Below are 23,674 nucleotides of genomic sequence, written 5' to 3' on the forward strand. Positions count from 1 at the left end.
AGCAGACTGGTGTTGCCTAAAATGTCACTTTATGGTAGAGAAAGTCTTAATATGCAAAAGCCTTGATGAGATAGATATAGGCCTGGGCCACTCAGTATGACATGTCAATTATAAAAGTCAATCATCTTTTGCTTATACTACTGCATCATTTACTGTGAAGGTATGAAACTGCGCAAGAGTTGTTTATATCCTCTTTCCTTCCAAGAGACGTTATTAAACTTTAACCAGTTAGCTGTGAAATAAAATTTTACTAGCAAAAATAGCATGGTATACTTTTGTATAATTTGTTTTCTAAATACTCAGGGAATGTAAGATTATACTTTAATATAAAACACTTATAAACAAAAGTTGCCCAAAATAAAATTATTCTTACCAAGACATCTTAAAACACTGGAAGACTACTGTGTCCGATTTAAAATGGGCAGTCATGAAATATTCACTATTGTCTATACAAATATTTTTATAACCCACCTAGACTGAATAGGATGCATGCTAATGTAGGTAAAACATGCTGGGTATCCAATACAGAAGCAATAGGGGACTGGGGGCATATATTTTTGGACTGCCCCACATTCAGTAACTTTAAATAGAAGCTGCAAGAATGATGTGAGGTATTTGGCCACAACAACGTAACATGACAAAGCAAATATTTCTGATAGACAATGTTAGTGGAGTCGCAATGAATTCTCCTGAAGGAAGACTGCTGACTTTGACTCTCCTGTTGGTGAAAAAGGCTTTTACAAAGAGATGGAAAACTACTCAAGTACCTACTTTTACATATTTTTGTACTGCTCTTCAGTGAAATAGAAGTGGAAAAATTCCATGAAGAATGCAGGTGCAAGTGTGACAAACACAGGCTAACTTATTAAGTCAAGGTTTCTGGTAGATTATCTGTAATTCATCTTCTTATAGTCCTAGATATGGACAATGTTTTCCTGAGAAAACTCAGTGTACACTCAACATATGTTTTTGTGACGGCTGATGTTTATTTTTCTGTTACAAAGGTTATTTTATTAATGTTTAATAAACTTGTTGGTAAAAAATGATATTGCCAAAAATAACCATAGTTGAAATGAACATTTCTCCAACCGGTTTCATACAATGTCTACATGCCATCATACTCCTGTTAGAATATTTAAACTCATCTCCTATCCACTACAACAAAATGCATCTGTTTCACTTCAGATCAGTTAGGATTTCTAATATGAAACTGTCGGCACCCAAGCAAACTGCAGGTTTGACCTTATTAGACTTATTTACGTATTACTTAATAATTACATCAAGTATGTTACTAAAACCATTAAAATTAACGTTAATGCAGTGTGAAGGCATATCTGTTTCAAAATGTTTCTTGAGAAAGTTGGAGTGTACATGATGATATGATTTACTTCAGGCAGAAGGTGCAGCTGAGCAGGGCAGACTCACTAACTGCATATGGATTACTGCACAAAAAAATAAACTACTTTAATAAGCAATGACATAAGATGCCACCACTTTAGGTGGCTTTAGCTAAACCACCTGGCATTTCTTATTGATGTAACTGAATTATTATAAGACTTAAATGTTGCAGTGTAGGGAAAGATTCAGCTAGTCAACAAATTGTGAAGATATAATCATTCAAAAGCTGGAAATGATGCAGAAGCATTTGATTATAAAACATTATAGAGAAAGATATTCATTCTTCAACCATGTGCACAAGGCATACTGAGATGCTGAAATACACAAAATATGTGTATCAATAGTAATTGTTTAAATAAGAATGCAAACAGACTATCAAAAAGCCATAAAAATGAAGGCCTTAGATAATTTGGAACTAATTCTGGAGTGCACTGGATACCACGTATCTGTGTTCATCAAGACTCAAAACAACAGTGCCTTAAAGAGAAGCATGCACAGAAAAAAATAAGTTATGTTCTTACCATAAAGTTCCATGTGTGTTTGTCCATATTGTCCTTTATTCTCACATGTGGGTGTCGGATCCGTCTCTCCAAATCTTAAATTGCCAAAAATAATAATCCCATTTAGGGCTTATGAAAAGATGACAACCCTCCAGCATGAGCATCAAGCTTGAAGCCTATGACACATTGCAAATGTGAGTGTAACAAGTTTTCGTACAATAGCCCCTCAGCTGAGCAGTGCAGTCAGAGTGACAGCTGTACCCGTTGATGGGTCCCAGACAGCAGTTGGAACTTGTAGTCCTTGAGAGGCTTTAATCAATGACTCTTGGTCAGCACTCGGCAGCATTCCAGACTCCTTGTGCGGCTTCCATGAATAGAAATACATTCAAATACCTAGCCAGAAATAATGCAAGCATGGCCCAGCACTACCTGGCTGGGATACCTGCATTCCTCTCGGTGTACCACCTGATCCCTTGGTGAAATCCTGAAGCCCACTGCCAGTAGCCACTGGGGCTACTCTTACCCTCCACCTGCTGCTTCAGCCCCTATTGACCCTGCATCGTACAGTCGAGCCCTGAGCTGCCATCCGAGTAGTGGCATCTCGGAGATCACACAAACAGCCGATCGCTGGAAGATCAGCCTGGCTGTCATCCACTTTGCCCCAGAGGAGTTAGTGGACAAAACTAAGGACGGAGTCATGAAAATTACCGGTCAGTAAAGCATAAATCTGACTAGCGCATTTGATGTATGTACCTCTGTAATACATAAGATTACTGCAGTATTTGTTTTTAATATGTAACATCTATTTGGAGATGACAACTGATTTGAGATCTTATATAATAATACTTAATGGGTTGTTTTAGTGAACTCAGTTCAAAGAATGCTAATGCATTTTGTACACAGTAGCTCACTTTTTGGCCAAATATAAATATTAATTTTATTGTATTGTGAATGTTTTTGTTACCTTTGCTGATATGTTCAGAGTTCATTTACCGAAGATACAAACACTGCAGCTGGAAGAGAGGTGAACACGCAAACATACACATACATACACACAAACACTTGTTTCTCCCTATCCTCCACCCCAAATACACATATATACACACACACACACACACACACACACACACACACACACACACACACACACACACACTGAAAACAGTACCTTTACATTCGCCATGCAGATCGCAGCAGTTGTTTCTGCCCTAACTCTTTGTTCTCATTTCCATGCAGAAACTTGCAGATAGATCCATGCAGTCTCTAACTCCATTCTCATGTAGCAGTTGTTTCCTTGTGCCTGCATTCAAACAGGCGGAAGTGTGTGGACGTGAGCCCTTAAGCACAATTCCAACAGGCTGATGGAGCTGACATCATCATGCACGTGATGACGTCAGCTCAAAAGCATGAAAAAAAATTCAAAACAAAAGCTGGATAAAAACTCGGGAATCGTGGCACCCCATCATTTGGACCCCAAAACTCAGTAAAAAAAAAAAAAAAAAAGAGTAATTCGGTATGGTTGGGAGGTATAGGCAGAAGGCTCAAATGAAGAAAATATAATGTAGGACAAGCTGAAATTTAGATTCCCAAGGAGGCACTGGGTATTTAAAGGGAAGCCCTTAGCATGATAGTGCCCTACAAAAAGGCTTTGCAAAGTCTGTGTGACACGACACAGCAGTCATTTTCTCCTATACAAAAAATTAGAGATCACAGCCAGTTGAACTTTCACTGAAGCTGCCGCTGCCCCATCATTGAAGATCTCTGACAAAAAGTGAAGGACAGAATGAACTGGTGCTGTAAAGGGATCTATGTTTTTGCCATTTGCCCATATAACAAACTTTTTCTGTTTGCTTTTAAAAAGTTTCTGAGGAGATGCTTTATGGGATAATAAAATTATAAGCTTGACAGGAGAGGAAAGCGATGGAAACCTGACAATCAGGGGAACTGGAGCAGCCAAGCTGTCAATTTCAGGTTGTCTAGGTTGGGATGAACCATCCCCAATGAATGTGTCAGAAGGTCTGGAACTGGGTCCAGAATCTAGGGTTCGTCCTGGAGATGAGGCTGAAGAAAGGGGAACCAGATATGATAAGGTCAGTAGGGGGGCAATTAGGATAATGGTCGTCTCCAACAAACTAGCTTTCTGTAGGAGCTTTGGAATTAGAGGAATCGGGGTAAAGGCATAAAGATGTCCCGGGGGCCAATTGTGAACATGTCCATCTCTTTGTGACTCCCCTGTTGGAGGGATCAGGGTGAAGTACTTGCTGCATTTGGCATTGCTGGGTGATGCAAAAAGGTTGCAGCAAGGCTGTCCCCATTTGCAGAATATCACTTCTGCTACTTTTTGATTGAGGGACCATTCGTACAGCCATAGAATGGTTCTGCTCAATTTGTCTGCAATGATGTTGGACTTCCCCAAGATCTGCATTGCTATTAGAAAGTGGTTGGAGGCTATAACTCAATGCTAGACCCTGACAGCTTCTCGACAAAGTGGGTATGCACTGGTTCCCCCTTATTTGTTGATATACCAAACTACAGACATGTTGTCGGTCTGGATCGCAATTGTTCCTATAGGAAGAGAGTCCTGGAATGCTTGCAAAGCTAAAAGCATCTCTCTCATCTCTAGGACATTTATATGCAGGTAGGCCTCGTGGTCTTGACAGATGCCTTGAGCTGTCTTCCTGAGAAAATACCCCCCCCCCCTATCTGGGTAGCATCAGTGGTCACCGTGGTTAGAGGTTGTGGAAAATAAAGGGACTGCCTTGAAGTACTGACTGAGCGGATCCACCATTGGAGATCTTTCTTGCTGGCCTTGGTTATTACGATCTTGACATTGGAAATTCCAAGACTGACCACTGAGCAAAACAGTAGATACTGGAACACCATCATGTGGAGGTGGGCTAGAGGAATCTGTATGATGGAAGCAGCCATTTTCCCTAGGAACTGAAGAACTAGTTTTGCAGTGGCTTTGGACTTTTTCACAAGAATTTTGATGAGATGATAGAGGCCGTGTACTCTCTGTCTTGTGAAAGACTTGCTGTTTGAGTGGTAGTGTTTATCTCTGCTCCTATGAACACCAAAAGCTGCGATGGCTCTAGCACAGATTTCTCATAATTTACTGTAATGCTCAGGGAGGAGCAGAGCTGAAGGACAATCTCTTGACTGAAGTGATGCCGGGTCGGGATGGTTATGAGCCAGTCATCCAGGTATGGAAAGACATGGATTCCCTTGTGTCTCAGGTGAGCCACTACTACTGTCATACATTTGATGAACACTCTGGGGGCTGTAGTGAGACCAAAGGGCAGAGCTCGAAACTGGAAGTGACTGTCTCCTAACCGGAAGCTCATGAACCTCCTGGACCATCTATACAATGGAATATGGTAGTACAAATCTTGGAGGTCTATACAGCACATCCAATTTCTTTTTCCAGGAATGGAAGTATCGACTGCAGTGTCACCATCCAGAACTTGGTCTTCTTTACTGATTTGTTCAGATTGCTGAAATCCAGAATGGATCTCCAGTCCCCTGTTCTTTTCAGGACTAAAAAGAATCTTGAGTAAGTTCCAGATCCTCTCTAGTCTGCAGAGACTTCTTGAATGACTCATTTCCTTAGCAACTCTTGAATTTGTATAGCTGCTTGTTCCTTTTGACTGGGTAGTGAACATCTGGAACTACTTTGTGTTTGGGATAGGAAGGGAGAAGGGAATGATATATCCTCTGGATATTATGTCCTGCACTCATTTGTCATTTATTTTTAGCTAGGTTTCTTGGTGAAAGGAGAATCACCCCCCGACTGCCTCCAGAGGGGAGCAATCAGGCACTCCTTCAGGAGTGCTGGAAAGGTCTCCCACAGAAAAATTTCCTGGAGCCTTGGTTTTGCAGACTCCCTTCTGCTGCGAGGACGGCATCTCCCGTTATTGTCCCCCCCCCCCCTGCCTCTGGGGAAACGTTCACCTTCTATGTCCTGATAAAACCTCTGAGATTTTCTGAACCACATTTTCCCACTACCTTTTTGACCTTTGGGAAAGGGTCTGGTTGGAGTGGAAACATGTACTCCAACTGCAGACAAGTTCTTACCCTCTTGTTCACACCTAGTGAACGTTTCCTTCACTTTTGGCCCAAATAGGGATGCACCATCAAAAGGGGTGTTAATGCAAAAGTTGCTGATGTGAAAACGCACTTCCCATATCTATCCATAGTCCTGGAGTCTTTATTAGGAGGATGGATAGAGGTACTCGTCTCAGAGAGTTAATTTCTAGTGGCCACCACCACGACCACAGCATCTACTCCTACACCTTTTGTGAGAAAATATTTCTCTCTGGTGGCAGTAATGTATTTGTTTGGCCTCCTAGGTGTAGGGACTACGATGTCTGGGGTCTCTTCAGCCTTTCATCAAATAAGCTTGATAAGCTCATTGAAAGGAGGAGTAACCCAAGAATTGATGGGTGAGATGCAAAGGCCTTCAGGAAGACCAACTCCTCAGCCGAAGGGGGGATGACTGCTAATTACCTCTCTGTTTCAATAATTCTAGGGTGTCTCCAAAAGAGACATCTTCAGGAGGTGATCATGGGGACTCTTCTGCCTCATCTAGGTTGGTATCGGATGCGATGGACTCTTCGAGGGAGTCCAGATGCTTCCTCTTACATGTCCTCTTCTGAGTGGGGTATTCTGGAGAGGTTTCAGAAGAGGGGACAGCATCCTGAGGTACATCCTGAGGCCTAGCGTCTGTGGAGAGGGCCAGTGAGAAGACAAAGACACCTCGTCTGAAGAGGTAGGAAAAACTGAGAAAGATGTGTTCCAGACTATGAAGGAATCAAAGCCCTCCTCATTACTTCAGAAGGTAGACCCTCCCTGCTCCGAAGCAATCCCCGGATCTGACAAGCAAGTCGGAGCCGAAGGTCCCTCCAGAGCAGAAGAGAGCGGCTCTGAAGCAGAGGTAGGAGCCGAGCTCACCCATGCCGAGGCCCCAGAGACACAGTCAGAACAGAAAAGATCCGAGAAATCTCCGTCGAGCCGACAGGAGAGTGTTGGCTCCCAGAGGTCTTCTGCTCCAAAGGCATGGAGGTGCTCGAGGCCATAGTCTGAACTGGGGATGTTATGACACCAACACAACCTGGATGTCAGAATCTTATGACTCTGAAGCAGCAGGACGGATCACTGGAGGAACTATACCAGGAGAGGGGGTTTTGTCTGAACTGATTCCTTTGGGTTTGGATACATGAGAATTCTGGCCAAATCAGATGCCTTTAAAGGTCTCTCCATGACACTTTCCATGTCTTCATCTGACAAACTCTTGGTAGACCTAATGGACAGGGTAGGTGATCTTGAAGTAGCCAAAATTGGGAAAGGGAGCCTAGAAGAGATCTTCTCCACAGAAGGAGATCGTCTCCTGTGTCTATGAGTGGAAGCAGTAGTTGGTGCCAATGGAGATTCCTGCTCTGAGGGAGTTTTGGAGCCAGGAGAAGATGTCTGCTCCATTAGTGCCTTCAGAACAGTCAATTTCAGAGCCTTCTGCTTTGGTTCCGACGAGGATCTCGGCTCCAATAAAGGTGTCTTAGTTGGCTTGTCTGACGTAACGGTGGATATAGCCTCACAGAAAGGCGTTTTCAAAAGGCCTTTCAAAATCAATTTATTTTTTCATTCCATTCAAGGCCGCTTATTAAAGTTGTGGCAAATGGAACAAAACTCTTGTAGGTGTAAAGCCCCTAGACCAGCAGTTCCGAAACTTTGCAAGCTGGAGGACCTCTTCTGATAAAGGAAATATTTTCGCAGACCCCTATATTTTGGATTCTGTTAATATTAATGAATAATTAATATTTAAGCAATATTTGAATTGCAAAGATTAGTTTTATTTGTAAAGGATTACTATTTAAACAGACTCCAGCTTCTAAAACTGTCTGATGAGCTAAACATGCACTTGAGTTAATTTCTAGAATGAGTAGTAGTGCATTAAGGCACTTCCAAATATTATTAAATGTTATTATGTCTGTGAATATTGCCAAGTTATTTTGAAAACACATGATCAGGCACCAGGGCCAATAAATGAACTCCAATCACCTGGGCTGTACTGAAAGCTATACCAAGAGTTCTAGCTATTATGAAAGTAAATTTCACCACGACAATAAAAATAAGAAACATCAAATTGCTAGCATACCTCCTCTGAACCTAACTGTAAAAATCACATGTTTAAGCTTAGTTATGAATTAAAAACCTAAGTCACCAACTAAGGCAATTCCCCCATTTGAACTCTAAAGCTGAAATATCTGCCATTACTTTCTGACATCAGTGCTCAATGACTTGCCAGGGATATACCAGAAAAAACACAATTTTATAAGAAACAGACAAAACAATTATGAGGCAGAAGTCTAGACATTCTGCGAAAACCTGTATAGCTGAGGGCTACACTACGGACCACTTAAACACTCACACATACACCGGTCTCCTCCTTACACACACACGCACCTCTCTCCCTCTTACTTGCACATACACACAAACAAGCACTCGCACAAGACCATGTGCTGTGGACAAAGCCACAAATAATGGGGAACATAGTCCCAAATACAGGAACGCCTGCTAAATGTTGCTCTTACAGACAGACTTACAAAGCTGATAGAAAAACAAGTTTTACATTACTATGAATTTTCTGAAGGATATGAACTTTAAAGCTGAAATGTCTACCATTATTTTCTTACTTCAGTGCCGAATGACTTGCCAGAGATTTGCCAGAAAACGAACAATTTTATGAGAAACAGAGAAATAAAATGCCCTGTGGAGAACACAGTCCGAAAAATAATAACACCTTTTAAATATTGCTCTTAGAGACTGACAAAGTTGATAGGTTTTGGATTGCTATGCATTTTCCGAATGATACAAACTATTTTCTGGCTTCAGTGCTCAATAACTGGTCAGGGATTTGACAGAAAAACTCAGTTTTATGAGAGGTACACCAAAACTATGAGGAATATGAAGCAGCCTAACAAAAAAAAAAAAGAAAAGACCTTAAAAAGTCTTGCCTCGATCAGCTCTGCAGTAGAAATCCAACCAGCATCACACAACTACGATAACTGACTGGAGGGAAAGTAGCAGTTTGCTGAACTTTCCCTCCAAGTCCCAACTGCCACAACTGCCAGAGACAAAACATAGCTATGGCACTATAAGGCAAGCAACCACTCGTTCAGTGTCAGCCGCAAACGTGGAAGTTAATAGTTATACCCTGTTTAAAAATGCAGGGAAAGCAGCTGGTTAGCCGCGAATGTGGAAGACACAGAAGGGAAGTGTATTTGTGTTTTTATTTTTTAATAGTCACTGCAGAATAATAAAGTGGAACTCCAGGGACCCCTAGAATCATCATACGGACCCCTTTTGGAATCACTGCCCTAGACAATACATACATAAGGTGCGTGAATTGCTAAGGGGCATTTTCTTACTGCACTTTTCACACTTTTTAAAGCCTAAAGGCTTGCTTTCCTATTTTTGGGACATGACAGAAGTAAAAGAGAAAGGAAAAATAGAAGAACCACACTCACACTTAGGAGACTTAAGTCCTCTAACTTAAATGGACTTAACTCCCAATCACAGAAAGAAAAGATTTAACTTTTTAGTCAAAAACTATTTCTTATCTTCACCAACGCAGGGGAGCTCTGGAATTAGCTACTTGAAAAAGCGCAGCGCGAAATCACAGGAGGTCAGGGGGGGCTTGGCAAGGGAGGAGAGGGAGGAGGAGGAGCTAGGAATTTCGGGCCATTTTTGCCGGCCGGGATCGGGTTCGGATCCAATACCCACAGGTTGCAGACGAATGAAGTCTGCCTACTTCAGATCTAAGGTTATAGAAAAGAGATTTTATTTTACAAACCTGGAAGGAAAGGGATCACTGGAAAGGTGAGGAACATCCTCTAACTAAAACGGACATTCCTAAAATGCCCTCTAACTTAAATGGACGTATAGAACAGGGGAAAGTGGGCAAAGAAGTTATAAGAGAGTATGCCAAGTAGAAAAATAAAGCTGTACTTAGCCCAGAGCTCTAACTGACTAAACCTCTTCGCTGCACGGCAAACAAGATCTGAGGTAATCAGGGGAAGACATTATGGGTAAAGAATGGAGCCCACGAGCTTTGCAGAGGACCTTGAGCTGGATTATTGGCCGAGACGGATCCGACACATTGGATCTGATACCCACAAGTGAGAATAAAGGGAAAATTAACAACACATTGAATTTTAGTCACATTTTTTGAACAAATCTACCCAAATCTGTTATAAAAGAACTTTAAATGTACTGCAATTTTTACAGCAAAGGAAGGAGAAGGTATAGGTGATATAAACAGATACTGCAAAGTAGAGTGAAAGGATATGTTATGAAAGGCTGCAAAATAGCTGGATTGAGAGAGGGATGTATGCAAGTGGACTAGATGCAAATGCGTTTGGGTGGTTTGCAAGTGCCTAAAGGTTGAAGGGCCAATACATGAGCGGCATATGTAGCCATTCCAAGAGACCACATATTATTTCAATAAAGCTTAAAAACACGAATAAAAGGATGGTTAGGAGTAACTGATGGAACAGTGGATTGAAAGAAGCATATTACCTGCATATCTGCAGTAGGTCTAGACAGATAAGAAGACTAAAGAGGTTGCAAAGTGGGAGAAAGTATACAAGCAGAAGACATTTAAGACACTGGAATGTTGCCTTTCTGGAATAGATGATAGCATGGATGGCTGGTTGAGAAAGACTAGATAGGACTAATGTTTATGGTTGGATAGGTGAAAGCGAAAAGAAAAAAAATGGTAGGACAAGAAGCAAATGTAAAATAGTAAAACTGGAAGTGCTACATGAAATTATGAAGGAAATCTGGTGTTTACGTTCAGGCAAGAGCAAGAAGCTGCTGGACCTACAGATGCAATGGTATAACAAAGTGGAAAAAGAAATATGTGAACAGAGGAAGGAGACAGTAACATCAGAGTCATGTCTGTGCTATAGTGGTATGACATTTCTGAACCCCGATTGACACTAATGTATAAGGAAGTTCTCAATACTTACGTGATCATCTTTTCAATTTTTTTTGTGACAGAGGTTGATTGTATAGTCTAAGTGTGGAGCCAAATATAAAATTAACAAAATATTTAGCGAAAAGAAAACAACAGTTTTTGGTAATATGGTCAGTTGTGAGATGCTTTGTCACAACTAAAAAAAGTGAAAAGCAAATCAAAATCTGCCTTCAAAGTTACAATTCTGGCAGTACTATGCAATGCTATTGCAGCTGCTAGTGCGCAGACAGACCATGTGTGCAACAACACATGAAAAAAAAAAACTTCCTGATAATTGTGATGTGCTACATACACAGGCATATAACTGAGAGTTTGGACTGAACCTGCTACTAATTTTAACAAGTTGCATAACACCGCGGTGGTGGTGCTGCGGTAGCGTTGTCGCCTCACAGTAAGACGATGTCCGGTTCAATTCTCAGCTAAAGCGTCTTCTGCGTGGAGACATGCGTGAATGGGCGTACCTTCGTTGAAGGTTGTGCATCAGGCCTGGCAAGCCGATACGTAAAAATCAACTGCCAATCATTAGCGGACCGGAGTTCCGCTGTGGCGACCCATAACCGGGAAAAGCCGGAAGACACAAAATTCTGCATTGGCTTTGTGGGTGCTCCTTTCCCGTTGATAACTGATAAAATAATAATCTACTACAATGCAAAGGTGCTTTCAACTGTATTTACACAGTTATGACAAGAATAATATACAAAGATTTCTCACTGGAATATCTTAAGCCTCAAATGTTGTGCATGACTAATTAATACAGTTACTTGCACAAGGCTTACAGAACTGATGATAACCTTTGTCTGGAATTCACAAAGATGCATGCTGTAGCTGCACTGAACTTGCACAAAGGTACAGCAGTGCAGAGACCAACACATCTGATGTTGGACAGGCAGCGCTTCTAAAACAGGCAGCTCAGATCCAAACAGACAAGTACTGCAGCAAAGATACAGGTAGACAATCCCATGCACAGAAAGCTGTAGACAGGTGCAAGTCAACATAAAATACAGTGGCTGCATATCACCTTGCGTGAATCTTGTAAAAGCTGAAAACATTACTACACAAAACTACTGCAGTACATAGTGATATGCAGCTATACAGTAATGATAGCTATCAATTTAATTTCTCCAAGTCTTTTGGGTTTATAGTACCATGACACGAATGGACCCCTTTCCTAAATCAAAGTATAATTAAAGTCCATGAAATTAGTATTGTTTCAATCTTTGATGTTAGCCAAAAGTACTCTTTGCAGCACCCGCAAAGTGCCCAGAACTGAGACTTTCTGTAATTCATACTGTTTCATGTACTGTGCTATGGTGTCCCTATACATGTACTGTGCTATGGTGTCCCTATACACAGACACCTATCTGATGGATAAAAAGGGAGGGAAGGCACGTACAGGAAATTAGGAAAAGGGAGAAGGCAGCAAAGAGAAAGACTCACAGAAGGATAACATATGGAAGAGTGGAAAAGAAGGTAAGGCAACTAGCAGTTAGCACACAGGATTAAGGTTATGGGCTGTTAAAGAGCTGTTGCCTGTGGTAAAGGGTTTGATTCCCTCAGCCTGTATTTGATGACAGTGCGACAATGAGCAAGTCACTTAACCAGACAGCGCTCTGGGATGACTGGGAAATTGGGCTAGGCCCCTCAATGGTCTATCATATTTTTTTTTGGGGGGGGGGTTCAGGGCTCCACTTTATTTATAAAGAGTGAGAAGGGATGGTGAAAAGCAAATGGAAAAAAGGTGGTGTATGTCTGTGTGCAGAGGCAAACAGTTAAACAGAAAATAACAGACAAATAAGAGTAGATGCGCACATATAAGAATAGGTAAACGCACCATGGACAGAAACAAAGCACAAACAAATGGAGATGAAAAAGGTTGGGTAATGTAGAATTTATATTATTTATTTAACATTTGTTTGCAAGGATAGTCTGACTGGACAATATGTGTCCATTTTCATCAGAGTCCTGGGGAGAAAAAAGTACAGTTTTGTACCTACACAACCCAAACCACACAACCGCCTCTAACAACAGAGGGGAGGAGAGGGTAATTGGACTACAGCAATGTGGATCTTGAACATCTACATTTATGGTAGGTACAAAACTGTACTATGTTCTTCATCTGTAAAATAGCAGTGGCAAACCCAGCTCTAGATTTAGAAAATATCTTTGTTTGCCACCCCTTAAAAAGCTGTAGAAGTGGCAGTAGCTCTAGTGGAATGAGGCCTAATCCCAGCTGGAACCTCCTTACCATGATGGTTTAGTTCTGCTCAAATAACATAAACCTGTGTGTGTATATCCAAGGTGTGCAAAATCTTTCAACAAAAAGCAGTCTTCCATGAGAAATATTTCAGCTTCGGCAGTAGCTGCAGGCTCAAAGCATGAATCTTAATAGAAGAAAGGACAAACCTGTGTCCAGTAACTCAAAGATAGATTGAAGCCACGCTTAAATTAGGCTTAGCAACACATCATTCCTTTGCTGCACACCAAAAATAAAAAATCTCTTCCATTTATCTCGTATACTTTCCTTGTACTAGGCCTTCTGGCCTCCAAAATAACATTCAAAACTGCTGCGGAAGCTGAGACCCTCCAGGGTTTAAAACAGAATATGACTGTTCTCTTGAGACAGCAGGTGTGGAATCGAAGGCAGGCCATGGAGGGCTCCCGAACCAGACCATGAAGATGCTCCAATTGAAAGAAAGAGCATCCACTTTCCAAGCTGTGGGATGAAACACCTGCCCTGGAAAGTAAATCCTTGAAAGCTATTAATGCAAATTGGACTGCTAACAGTTTGTCCGGGGTCAAAAAGGCCATCTGGGATGCTGTATTCAGTCTCACACCCAGAAAGCACATGTCTTGAGAGGGTACTAGAGTGGACTTTATTTCGTTCAAAGAATACCCCAGGCATCTTAGCACTGCGATCTGTATTCCTTTAGCCCTGAAGAAAGCTATCACTGGAGCCAGAACCTTGAACAACACTCTGAGTAGATAGATCAAAGGGCAAATGCAGAGAACTGATAATGAGAAGTCCCAGCTCGAAATGATCTTTGCCCAGCAGAGTAAAAGCTGTTGTAGCGTCAACATTTTGAACTATAGACAAATCAAAAATTGTCTCCACGTGTTCCCCTTCTTCTTCTGGCAGAGGAGGGGCTGTATGGCCCTTTGCAGCAGCAGAGAGAATTTTTTGTGAGCCCTCTATTCTTGCTGAGGAGGAACGTCTGGCATGCTCCATTTTTTTGAAGAGTGCCCAACCTTCCTCCCAAAGGTGCTGCCAGACAAGTCATTGGGCCTGTGTCTGAAAGAGGGCCCCTGCCCCCTCACAAGACTGTGCAGGTGAACTCCTGTTCAGCCTTGTCTTCCATTTTCTTTAAAACTGCCTCCACAGGTGAACCAAACAATACATCAGACTGTAAAGGAGCATCTAAAAAATGCCTTCCGCCAGAGCATCTACCTTAGATAGCCAAGGTGGAAGTAGTATAGACTTTCTTTCCCCATCCCTCTTATCAGGAGGGGCAAAGAACCTCTAATCAAAGTAATTAAATCTTCTGGCATTTTGAGCATGTGCTTCTTGGGCACAGATCCTGAAGAACTAGGAGTGACACCAACAGAAGCTAAACCTGGCCTGCCTCTGGGAGAAGCCTTGGAAACAGAAGGAGAGGGCCTAACCACCCCTAGAAGGAGGGGAGTACAGTAAACTGAAAAGCCCCTTCAGCCTGACCTGCCTCCTGAGAGGCCACATCCTGCAATATCAAAGTTTCCACTGACACCTCCAAAGAACGGGCGTCCCGCACGCGACTCTTCTTTCTGCCGGGTTTAGCTGCTTAGCACAAAAGCCAACCAACGCGTGTGCTCAGGCCCCAAACAAGGAATACAACAGCGGACTACCCAAGTGTAAGGACTGCAGCAATGTGAGATGAAGAACATCTCCATAAGTTTAGAGAAAGAAGAAAAATTTCTGAGAGAGACATTACAGAGTAGTAGCATACAGACGGTAGACTTTACAGCTGTTAGTATACAATAAGAGCATATTCCCTCTTGGTTAAAAATGCAAGTGTAGAGAATATGCAATGAGAGTAGATAAGAATCTGTTAGAGCATTGCAAGATATTTCATAACTGAATATGACTATATAAATGTTTAAGTTTTCCATATATACATTCAAGCAAATATACATGCAAGAGTAAACATAGATATATATGCATACACACTGTGTGTGTGTGTGTGTGTGTGTGTGTGTGTGTGTGTGTGTGTGTGTGTATATATATATATATATATATATATATATATATATATATATATATATATATATATATATATATATATATATATATATATGGGTCTACCTGATAACACCGAAACACCAAAACACAGACAACGAAAAAACCTACATGACAAAACTGAAAGAACCCAAAAGTTCAAAAACACGAAACTTCACATGCCCGACAAACCAGAATCCCGACAATCAACAAAACAAATACCTTTCCCGAAAAACAAACACACCAAAAACCTTAAAAACCTACACTAAACTTTACATACACAACTATCTATGCACTAACCTTAACCCAAACCCTAACCCTAAGGTCTGTCACTATCGCACACTTACCTTACCCACACCCTGACCCTCACGTCCGTTCCTATCGCATACTTACCTTAACATGTCGGTGTTCTCAGCGTCGGGATTCTCAACTGTCGGTCTTCTCCGTTGTGGATCTTCCGGTGTCAGTGTTCTCGTTGTCGGCGTTTTCAAGTAGACCCATATAAATATAAATATATATTTATATATAGGTTCATAGGTAGGTACTAGGCTATCAGCCCAAGGGCCTAAGTAAGCCTAGCCAACAAAGTTCCCTGGCTTACTCCACCCCAAGAAAATTAATTTCCTGCGTCCCTGTTGAGCAGAGTCACAGAAGTGATCCCTGGGGTGCATTTCCTATTTCCCATCCACTCATCAAGATTTTTCTTGAAGAGTGTTAATGAGGAACTTTGTTTGACATAGATGGGTAGCTTGTTCCACAGTATGCAACGTCTCTAGGACAAGAATCTATCCCTCCAGCATGTCCTGTTTATTGTGGTGACAAGGTTTAGACCGCTAGAGCATGTAGCTTGGACGGATTGGGATTTCTTTAGGTGTAGCATGTCCAACAGCTCTGGGTTTGACATAGCTTTATATGTTAGGCAGAGATCACCTCGGAGTAGGCGATATGTTACAGAGTAAAGCTGGAGTTTTTTGAGACGGTCAGTGTAGGGCATCTGTTTGAGGCCAGTAATCCTCTTTGTGAGGTACTTCTGTGGCCTTTCCAGCTGCTGCAGATGTCTTATGAGGTACATTCCAAAAGGGGCGCTGTACTCTATATAATGGGTCTAATGAGTGTCGAGTAGAGGGGAACAATGACCTCTTTTTTCCTGGATGAGAACCCTTTTGTGATGAGGTCTGCCACATAGAAGGATTTCCTGACTACTGTGGCAATGTGATTATCAAAGGAGATATATATATATATATATATACACACACACACACACACACACACAAATACATATCCATACACACACACACACACACACACATATATATATATATATATATATATATATATACACACACACACACATATACATACATGCATACATATATACACCCACACACACATACATACATACACTCATACATAGGTTATTGCTCACACATGGATAGTTATAATTAGATGGTGTTGTTTGTGCTGTCCAGGACAGAAGGGGTGTAGAAATAGTAAGCGGACGAGGCTTCAGGGGGTCAACTACAGGTGCATAGATGGTTGGTGAAGAGGTACGTTTTAAGTAGGCTTTTGAAGGAGGGTGTGGAGTTTTGTAGCATTTTTGCTATTTCATGGGCAAATAGTGATTCCCAGGAGTTGTTTTTGCATGTAATGGTTTCGATTAAGGCTTTGTTGGAGGACCGAAGTTGTCTATTTGAACTGGAGAAGTCCAGCATGCAAGTCAGGTTAAGGTTTTTCTCGGGACAGTACAGAATTAGATGAGCTAGACTGAGTTGATGGTACCTTAACAGGTTCAGAAATGAAAGCCAGTGCAAGGCTTGTAGGGAAAGGCAGTGGTGGGGTCGTGATTTGGCATTGGTAGCAAATATAGCAATTTTGTTGTAACAGACGGAAAGTTTATTAAGGTCAGTTTTGTAAGATTAGTTAGAATTGGGGATGCATAAAGTAGAGTAGATAGGAGGTGGGTCCTGGCTATTGCAATTCTAGATTCGGTGGTTAGATAAATTTTACAGCGATAGACGGAACCTAGCTTTTTGTGGACTTTAGGGATGGTTGTTGATATGTGCTTTGGGAATTTGAGTTGCTGGTCAATGGTAACTCCTAGTAGTTTAGCCTCAGTGACAGGAGTGATTTAGGTTTTGCTGGTGGAGATTATAGAGAAGAGAAGGTTGCTCGTTTTAGTAGAGTGAAATAGCATTAGTTGGGTTTTCTTGGGATTTAGTATGAGCTGTGAGTTGATAAGCCAGTTGTCTATTTCAGAGAATGCTTCTTGCGCTTTTTGTTGGAGAAGTTGGATGTTGGGTGCAGAGCATATGAAAGTTGTGTCATCAGTGTATTGGACTATGTCGGCTTTAGAAGTAGCTGAGTGGAGTTGGTTTGTGAAAATATTAAAAAGAAGGGGTTCTAGGATTGATCCTTGCGGCACGCCTAAGGAGGTTGCGAGTGGGGCAGATAGAGAGTTATGCCATTTAACGGAATGTTGGCAGTTATCTAAATAGCTATTAAACCAGAGGAGGGTGGGGTTGTTAAGGTTGAGGTCAGAGAGACAGGACAGTAGTTTATTATGTGAGGCTGTGACAAATGCCTTGTATAAATCTAGGAATGTAGCTGAGAAAATTTTACATAGATTCCTGTTAAGTTTACAGTACTGGTAAATTTGAGTAGGGCAGTGGTGGTGCTGTGGGATGGGCGAAATCCGTGTTGGGTTGAGGAGAGAAGGTTGTTGGTGAGGAGATAGGAGATGAACCGGTGATGAATACATCTTTCTAGGATCTTAGAGGGGGGTGAGAGAATTGCAACTGGCCGATAGTTGGAAAGGTCTAGAGAGGGGCCACCTTTGTGGAGTGGTACGAAATATGAGGTTTTCCACAGGATTGGAACGGTATGTTCAGTGATGGATCTATTTATTAGAAGTGAAATGGGATAGACTATACCTGTGGATGCAATTTGGAGGTATGTGGTAGGAAAGCTATCGGCTGCTAGGGTGGTTGGTTTGAGTCTGGCTAGGAGTTTTTGGATAGTAGAGGTAGGAACCGACTTAAATGTGAAAGGTATGGTACTGATTTGGGCCTGTGGTGGTGGGGTGTTGGAGGAAGTGATGCTATTTAAGAGTATGAGTATTGAGAAGGTGAAATAGTTATTATAGCTGGAGGCTATGTCCAGGTCTTTACCCATTATATTGGGTGCGGGAGTGGTACTACTTCCCGGCTGTAGGATGTTATTTATTGTTGCGGTTTGGTACAGTATTTGTTTTGTTGAATGATACAGTAATTTTGTTTACTGAGCTTAACCTGCTTTTTTGCTTTGTTTCGGAGCTCGTGAAAGGTTTGCCTAGCTGCGGGTGATCTGGTGTGGCACCAGGTTTTCCAGGCTTTATCCCTGGCTCTAAGTAGGGCTTTTGTGGTTTTCTGGAGCAAAGCGGTGGGGTTGCTACTTATCCTGATAGTTTTTAAGGGGGCTAGTTGGTTGAGGATATTTAGGAATGTGGATTTGAAGTAATCAACTGCTTTGTCTAATGAAAGGGTTTTGATGGGAGACCAGTTGCAATGTTGCAAGGCTCTTATGAAGTGATCTTTAGGAAAATGTTTGTTAGAGCGGGTTTGTAGAAGGCAGGGAGAGTTAATTATTTTAAGTTTTTGCCTAAGGATAAAAGCGAAGCTGTGGTCACTCAGAGAATTTGGTAGGGTGCCACGCTGATTTGTGAGGATCCAATCAAGTATAGGTTCTCTCTTTGTGGCCTTATCAATGCGTGTGGGAGTATCTACAAATTGGGTGAAGTTATATAGGTTAATGTGGTAGGTGGGGGTGGAAGAATGGATGGAGGTCCAGTCAATGTTTGCATCACCTAGCATGATAGTTTCTTGAGGGAAGGAGTATGAGGCCCAGTGAAGTAAGGATTCTTGGGTGGTTAGGTTGTCACCCGGGGGTATATAGATACCCAAGTAGGTTTAGGTGCTTATGTTGGTTAAGGGACAGCTTTGCAAATAGAGTCTCTGCATTTTTGAAGTTGGGGGAATCTTTTTGAAGGAGTTGGATTTGTAGATTGGTTCTGTGAAGTAGAGCTAAGCCTCACCTCTTTTATGTAGCCAGTCTGCCCTAAGAATGCTATACCCAAGTGGGGTGATGGCATTATCTTTAATATGTGGTTTAAGCCATGTCTCTGTGATGAGAATAATATCAGGGTTATATAAGGAGATGGCAGTGTGAAGGTCTTCTATTTTATTCATGATACTGCAGGTATTCATATTTAGTATCAGTAAGTCGGTGGGTTTGTGCTTAGTTGGATAGTGATGGGTGCATGGCTTATTAGCAGAGGTTGCTGGCCCGGGGTTGGAGTGAATGCCTCCTCCTAGTAGTAGCTGGGTAGTTATAAAGGTGATAGTTGTTAGGTACTGGATGATTAGGTAGTGAAATTGCAGTCTTGGTTGCTTTTTAGATGGACAGAAGTGGTACATGGGAGGGGCATGGTATATGGGGAGTTGGGTGTATATGGTTGCGTGAGTGGGGGTGATAGTAATGTTGTGGGTTAGGGTGGGAGATTTGGGGTGGATACAGTGCGTGACTGTGAAGAGATAAGAGGTGCTGATGGTGGCTATGGAGAGGCAGGTGAATAGGGAGGTTAATCCCAGGAGGGTATAGTGGAGATGAGACTGGGGGGGGTAATGAGACATAGTGAGAGTGAAGTTGTGCAGTTAGAGGAGGTATTTATATTTGGTGAGGGTGTGAGTTGTGCGAGTAGGAGATAATATTGAACTGGTAGGTGGGTGGAGTAATGGGAAGTTGAAGGATGTGTGTAGATGGTGCTGATGGATGAAGGAAGGGTCTTAGCAAAGGAGGTATGAAAAGAAAGAAACAAAAGGAAAAAAAAGAAAGAAAGGAAAGATGGTATTAGAAGGTATGGGCAGAACACAACAGGAAGGGGAACTATCAGGCTGCAGACAGGGCAAGGTACCAGACCAGCCAGATAGTACTGTGATTCATCACTAGCAGATGGATCTGGGTAGCTGTTGCTATGTGCTCATTCTCTCCTCCAGTGGTCTGATGGCTAAGCAAATATGCCATCCATTCCAGGAGTAGTCTGATGTAGACCTTGTGTTTGTCAACCATTCTGTCAAATGCAGGTGACTGCTCAATCTGCAGCTGAGGTACCATGGGCAATGGGGCAAGGTTACCTGCCAGTGACAGGCTGAACCCCTCCCCCCTGAGGTGAGGCACTCCTAGACCCAACACCATTCACAGCTGCAGCTTTACCAAGGGGGAGGGCTGTGGCTGATTCACCTGCTGTGCCACTGAATTCTAAGGACCTGCAGGGAGGACACAATGGGAAGACTGCCATTAGTGAACCATCCCTAGCAGTCAAAACATACATGTGTTATACATAAAACATGAAAGGATATGTCAAGTACAACTATGGATGACTAAGTGCTGTGAATGGCGAATTCCTGCACAACTTGACATTGTGTTTTCACAACTTTACTATGAATTCCATCCTCTGTTTCCCCTTGCTCCCTGACTGATATACTTTGACCTTGAGTTATGTATAACAAAGCAAATATGATTGATTTAGGCACAATAAAGCACATACACTTTGGACAGTGTCATTATTTTGCTTCCTGTACTTGTCAATAGCTGCTCAATCTACAGCTGTTCCACCATGGATAATGTGGTTGGATGACCTGCCAATTAAAGGTAGAGACCCTCATCTGCTGAGGCACTCCAAGCTCAGCCATCCTCCTCAAGTAGTCTCAGCATCTGTGAACTGTGGTTGATTCGCTTGCTGAGCTACTCAATTGCCTGGACCTGCAGGAAGGTGACACAATGAGAAGATTACCACAAGTGAACCAGTCCTACCAGTGGAAAGGAGATTTTATATATATATATATATATATATATATATATATATATATATATATATATATATATACAGAGAGAGAGAGAGAGAGAGACACACACACACACATGCACACGCTTATAAAAAACACAGGTCAGCATAAGTTCGTTCAGGTATAAATCGTTAAAAGCTTATATGTTGCCATTTGGTGCACAATTACGTGCTGCACGGGACACAGTTTCCCATGAATTCCACTATCTGTGTTTCCCTTGTTCCCTGACTATGACATACTTTGACTTTGAGGTAGATATAATAAAGCAAATATGACTGCGGTAGGCATAATAAAGCACTGTAAAGGGTGGGTACAGAAAATGAAAGATACTATTCAAAGTGTTTCTACTACCGAAAGTGTATCAACACCTTTCTTTCATTTGTTGTATCTAGCCTTGTACATTCTTTGGATTTTAACTTTTATCTTTTACATTTATCCATGTCCAAAGACTGTATTTATGCTTGCTCTCTTTAATCTCACTGCCTGCTGACCATCAGCCATCTTGTGGCCAAGCAATTCATTCATTTTGTCCTCACCAAAAGAAAGAGTCAGCCAGGGTAGGAGTGGGGGCATCATTAAGGCAGCCATCAGGGATGGCTTGAGGGTCTTTTCTTTCTTTAGTGACCATACTCCCCACAAGCAAGTTTGGGTAAGTAGTGAAAGGATGACATGTAATAGGCTGGCTATGCTGGTTGTTTGGATGGCACGGTGGTGCAGCAGTAGCGTTGTCTCCCCACAGCAACAGGTTCTCCAGTTTGATTCTTGGCTGGAGTGCTTTCTTGTGGAGTCTGCATGTCCTCCTTGCGTTAATGTGGGTTTCCTCCCACGTTACAAAGACATGCATCTAGATCGTTTCTCCCTGGGCCTCCACTGAAAATTGGCTTCGTTCCAAGTCAGTCTTTCCTGGTAAATAGATGTTAAACAAAATAAAAAAAAGTATTCTTCCCTTGTAAAAGGGGAAATTGCAGTAAGCAGCTCTGTCCCCTTCCCTGAAGCACGGGTAAGTGGTTTCCTCACTCTCCACTGAAGAAACTGCTTTTCCGAATGTGCTCTACAGGTACTTGCAACCCTTCCCTCCCCAATCCTGGACAAGCAAGCAGGCCACTTCCCTTCCCTCCTCTCTTTATCTCTGCATGACTCTTCCAGTGTCTGGGCCTCTAATCAAAACTCAGTCACCTTGGCCGTAGCCAGGGCTCTACCTGTGTGCACCACATAATCAGGTTTGTGTCCAAAGTTACAACAAAATAACATTTTCTAATAGACTATCACTCTGTACTCACTATCACTTTCAGTATTATACATACATTATTACCACATTTTTATTCATTATACCGGGACATTACTTATCATATTTTACTGCACAGTCCATTGCATGTGCTTCATAGATATACTGCTACTGTTACTTCTATTCTTACCACTGTTATTCCACACCAGATATTTTTTACTGTGTTTGTCATTTCTTGGTCCTCTAGCTATACTGTGCCAAGGCCTATTTTCATAATCAGTCCACAAAATATAAACAAATAAAAATAAATAATACTATTTTTATTCTTTCCCTAAGGCCTTGCCAACAAGGGTGAACAGCTCTGATCAAAGTACTTTACTCATTACTCTCAGTTTTGAGCCTCTGTGTATATAGTGCATTCAACCACAAAATTATACATGAAGCTACTCTACATAACACTGAGTATGTGTTAAAGAAACCATTTTATACAGTTTACTGGTCCCCCGTTGACCAGGGTCATGGCTAAAATGGGCATCTAGTTCCAGCCCACTAACCTGGATAATGAATGTATAGAAATAAAATGCTGCATATTCTTTATTCATGTGTGAGTTTAACAGTTTCACTAATAAGTACTGTTTTTAAAAAGCTTACATGTACAAAATGAAAATCCAGAGTTTTTGTCTTATTTTTCCTTCGTTCCCTTGCAGTAGTCTGTAGGTTGGTGGTTGCCTCTAGGTTTGCAACAGGAAAGGTCTCTCCATTTGTTCCTATAAAGTTAAAACAGCTAGTCATCGTCTGTATTTTGCATATATTAACAAATTCACATTGATTTGCTATTACTTAAGATCAGCAGCACACCTCTGATGTTGCAGTTTGATATATAGTGGATATAAAAAGTGTACACACCCCTGTTAAAATGCCCGGTTCTTGTGATATAAGAAAATGAGACCAAAATAAATAATTTCAAAACTTTTCCCACCTTTTATGTAACTATAACCTATACAATTCCATTGAAAAACAAATCTTTTAGGGGAAAATATAAAAAATAAAACTTACAATAAGCTGGTTGCATAAGTGTGCACACCCTTAAACTAATACTTTGCTGAAGCATCTTTTGATTTAATTACAGCATTCAGTCTTCTTGGGTAGAAGACTATCAGCATGGCACATCTTGAACTTGGCAATATTTGCCTACTCTTCCTTGCAAAATCTGTCAGACTGCAAGGACATCTCTTGTGCACAGCCCTCTCCAGGTCACCTCACAGATTTTCTATTGGATTTACATCTGGGCTCTGGCTTGACCATTCCAAAAATTTAATTTTCTTCTGGTGAAGCCATTCTTTTGTTGATATGGATGTATGCCTGGGGTCATTGTCGTGATGAAAGGTG

At 41.7% G+C, this 23,674-nt stretch overlaps 1 protein-coding gene across 1 annotated transcript in view; it reads right to left on the bottom strand.

The window, feature by feature from the left end:
• CSPP1 (centrosome and spindle pole associated protein 1) overlaps window positions 1-23,674 on the bottom strand; it is a 2,775,649-nt gene that overhangs the window by 144,687 nt on the left and 2,607,288 nt on the right. The window contains exon 23 of the mRNA XM_044066267.1: window positions 22,937-23,080. Coding sequence (XP_043922202.1) covers window positions 22,937-23,080 — 144 coding nt within the window. The remainder of the gene's footprint in view (window positions 1-22,936; window positions 23,081-23,674) is intronic.

The sequence above is a fragment of the Protopterus annectens genome, chromosome 3.part1, assembly GCF_019279795.1.
Source record: "Protopterus annectens isolate FY-2018-M chromosome 3.part1, PAN1.0, whole genome shotgun sequence".
NCBI classification, from domain to species: Eukaryota; Metazoa; Chordata; order Ceratodontiformes; family Protopteridae; genus Protopterus; species Protopterus annectens.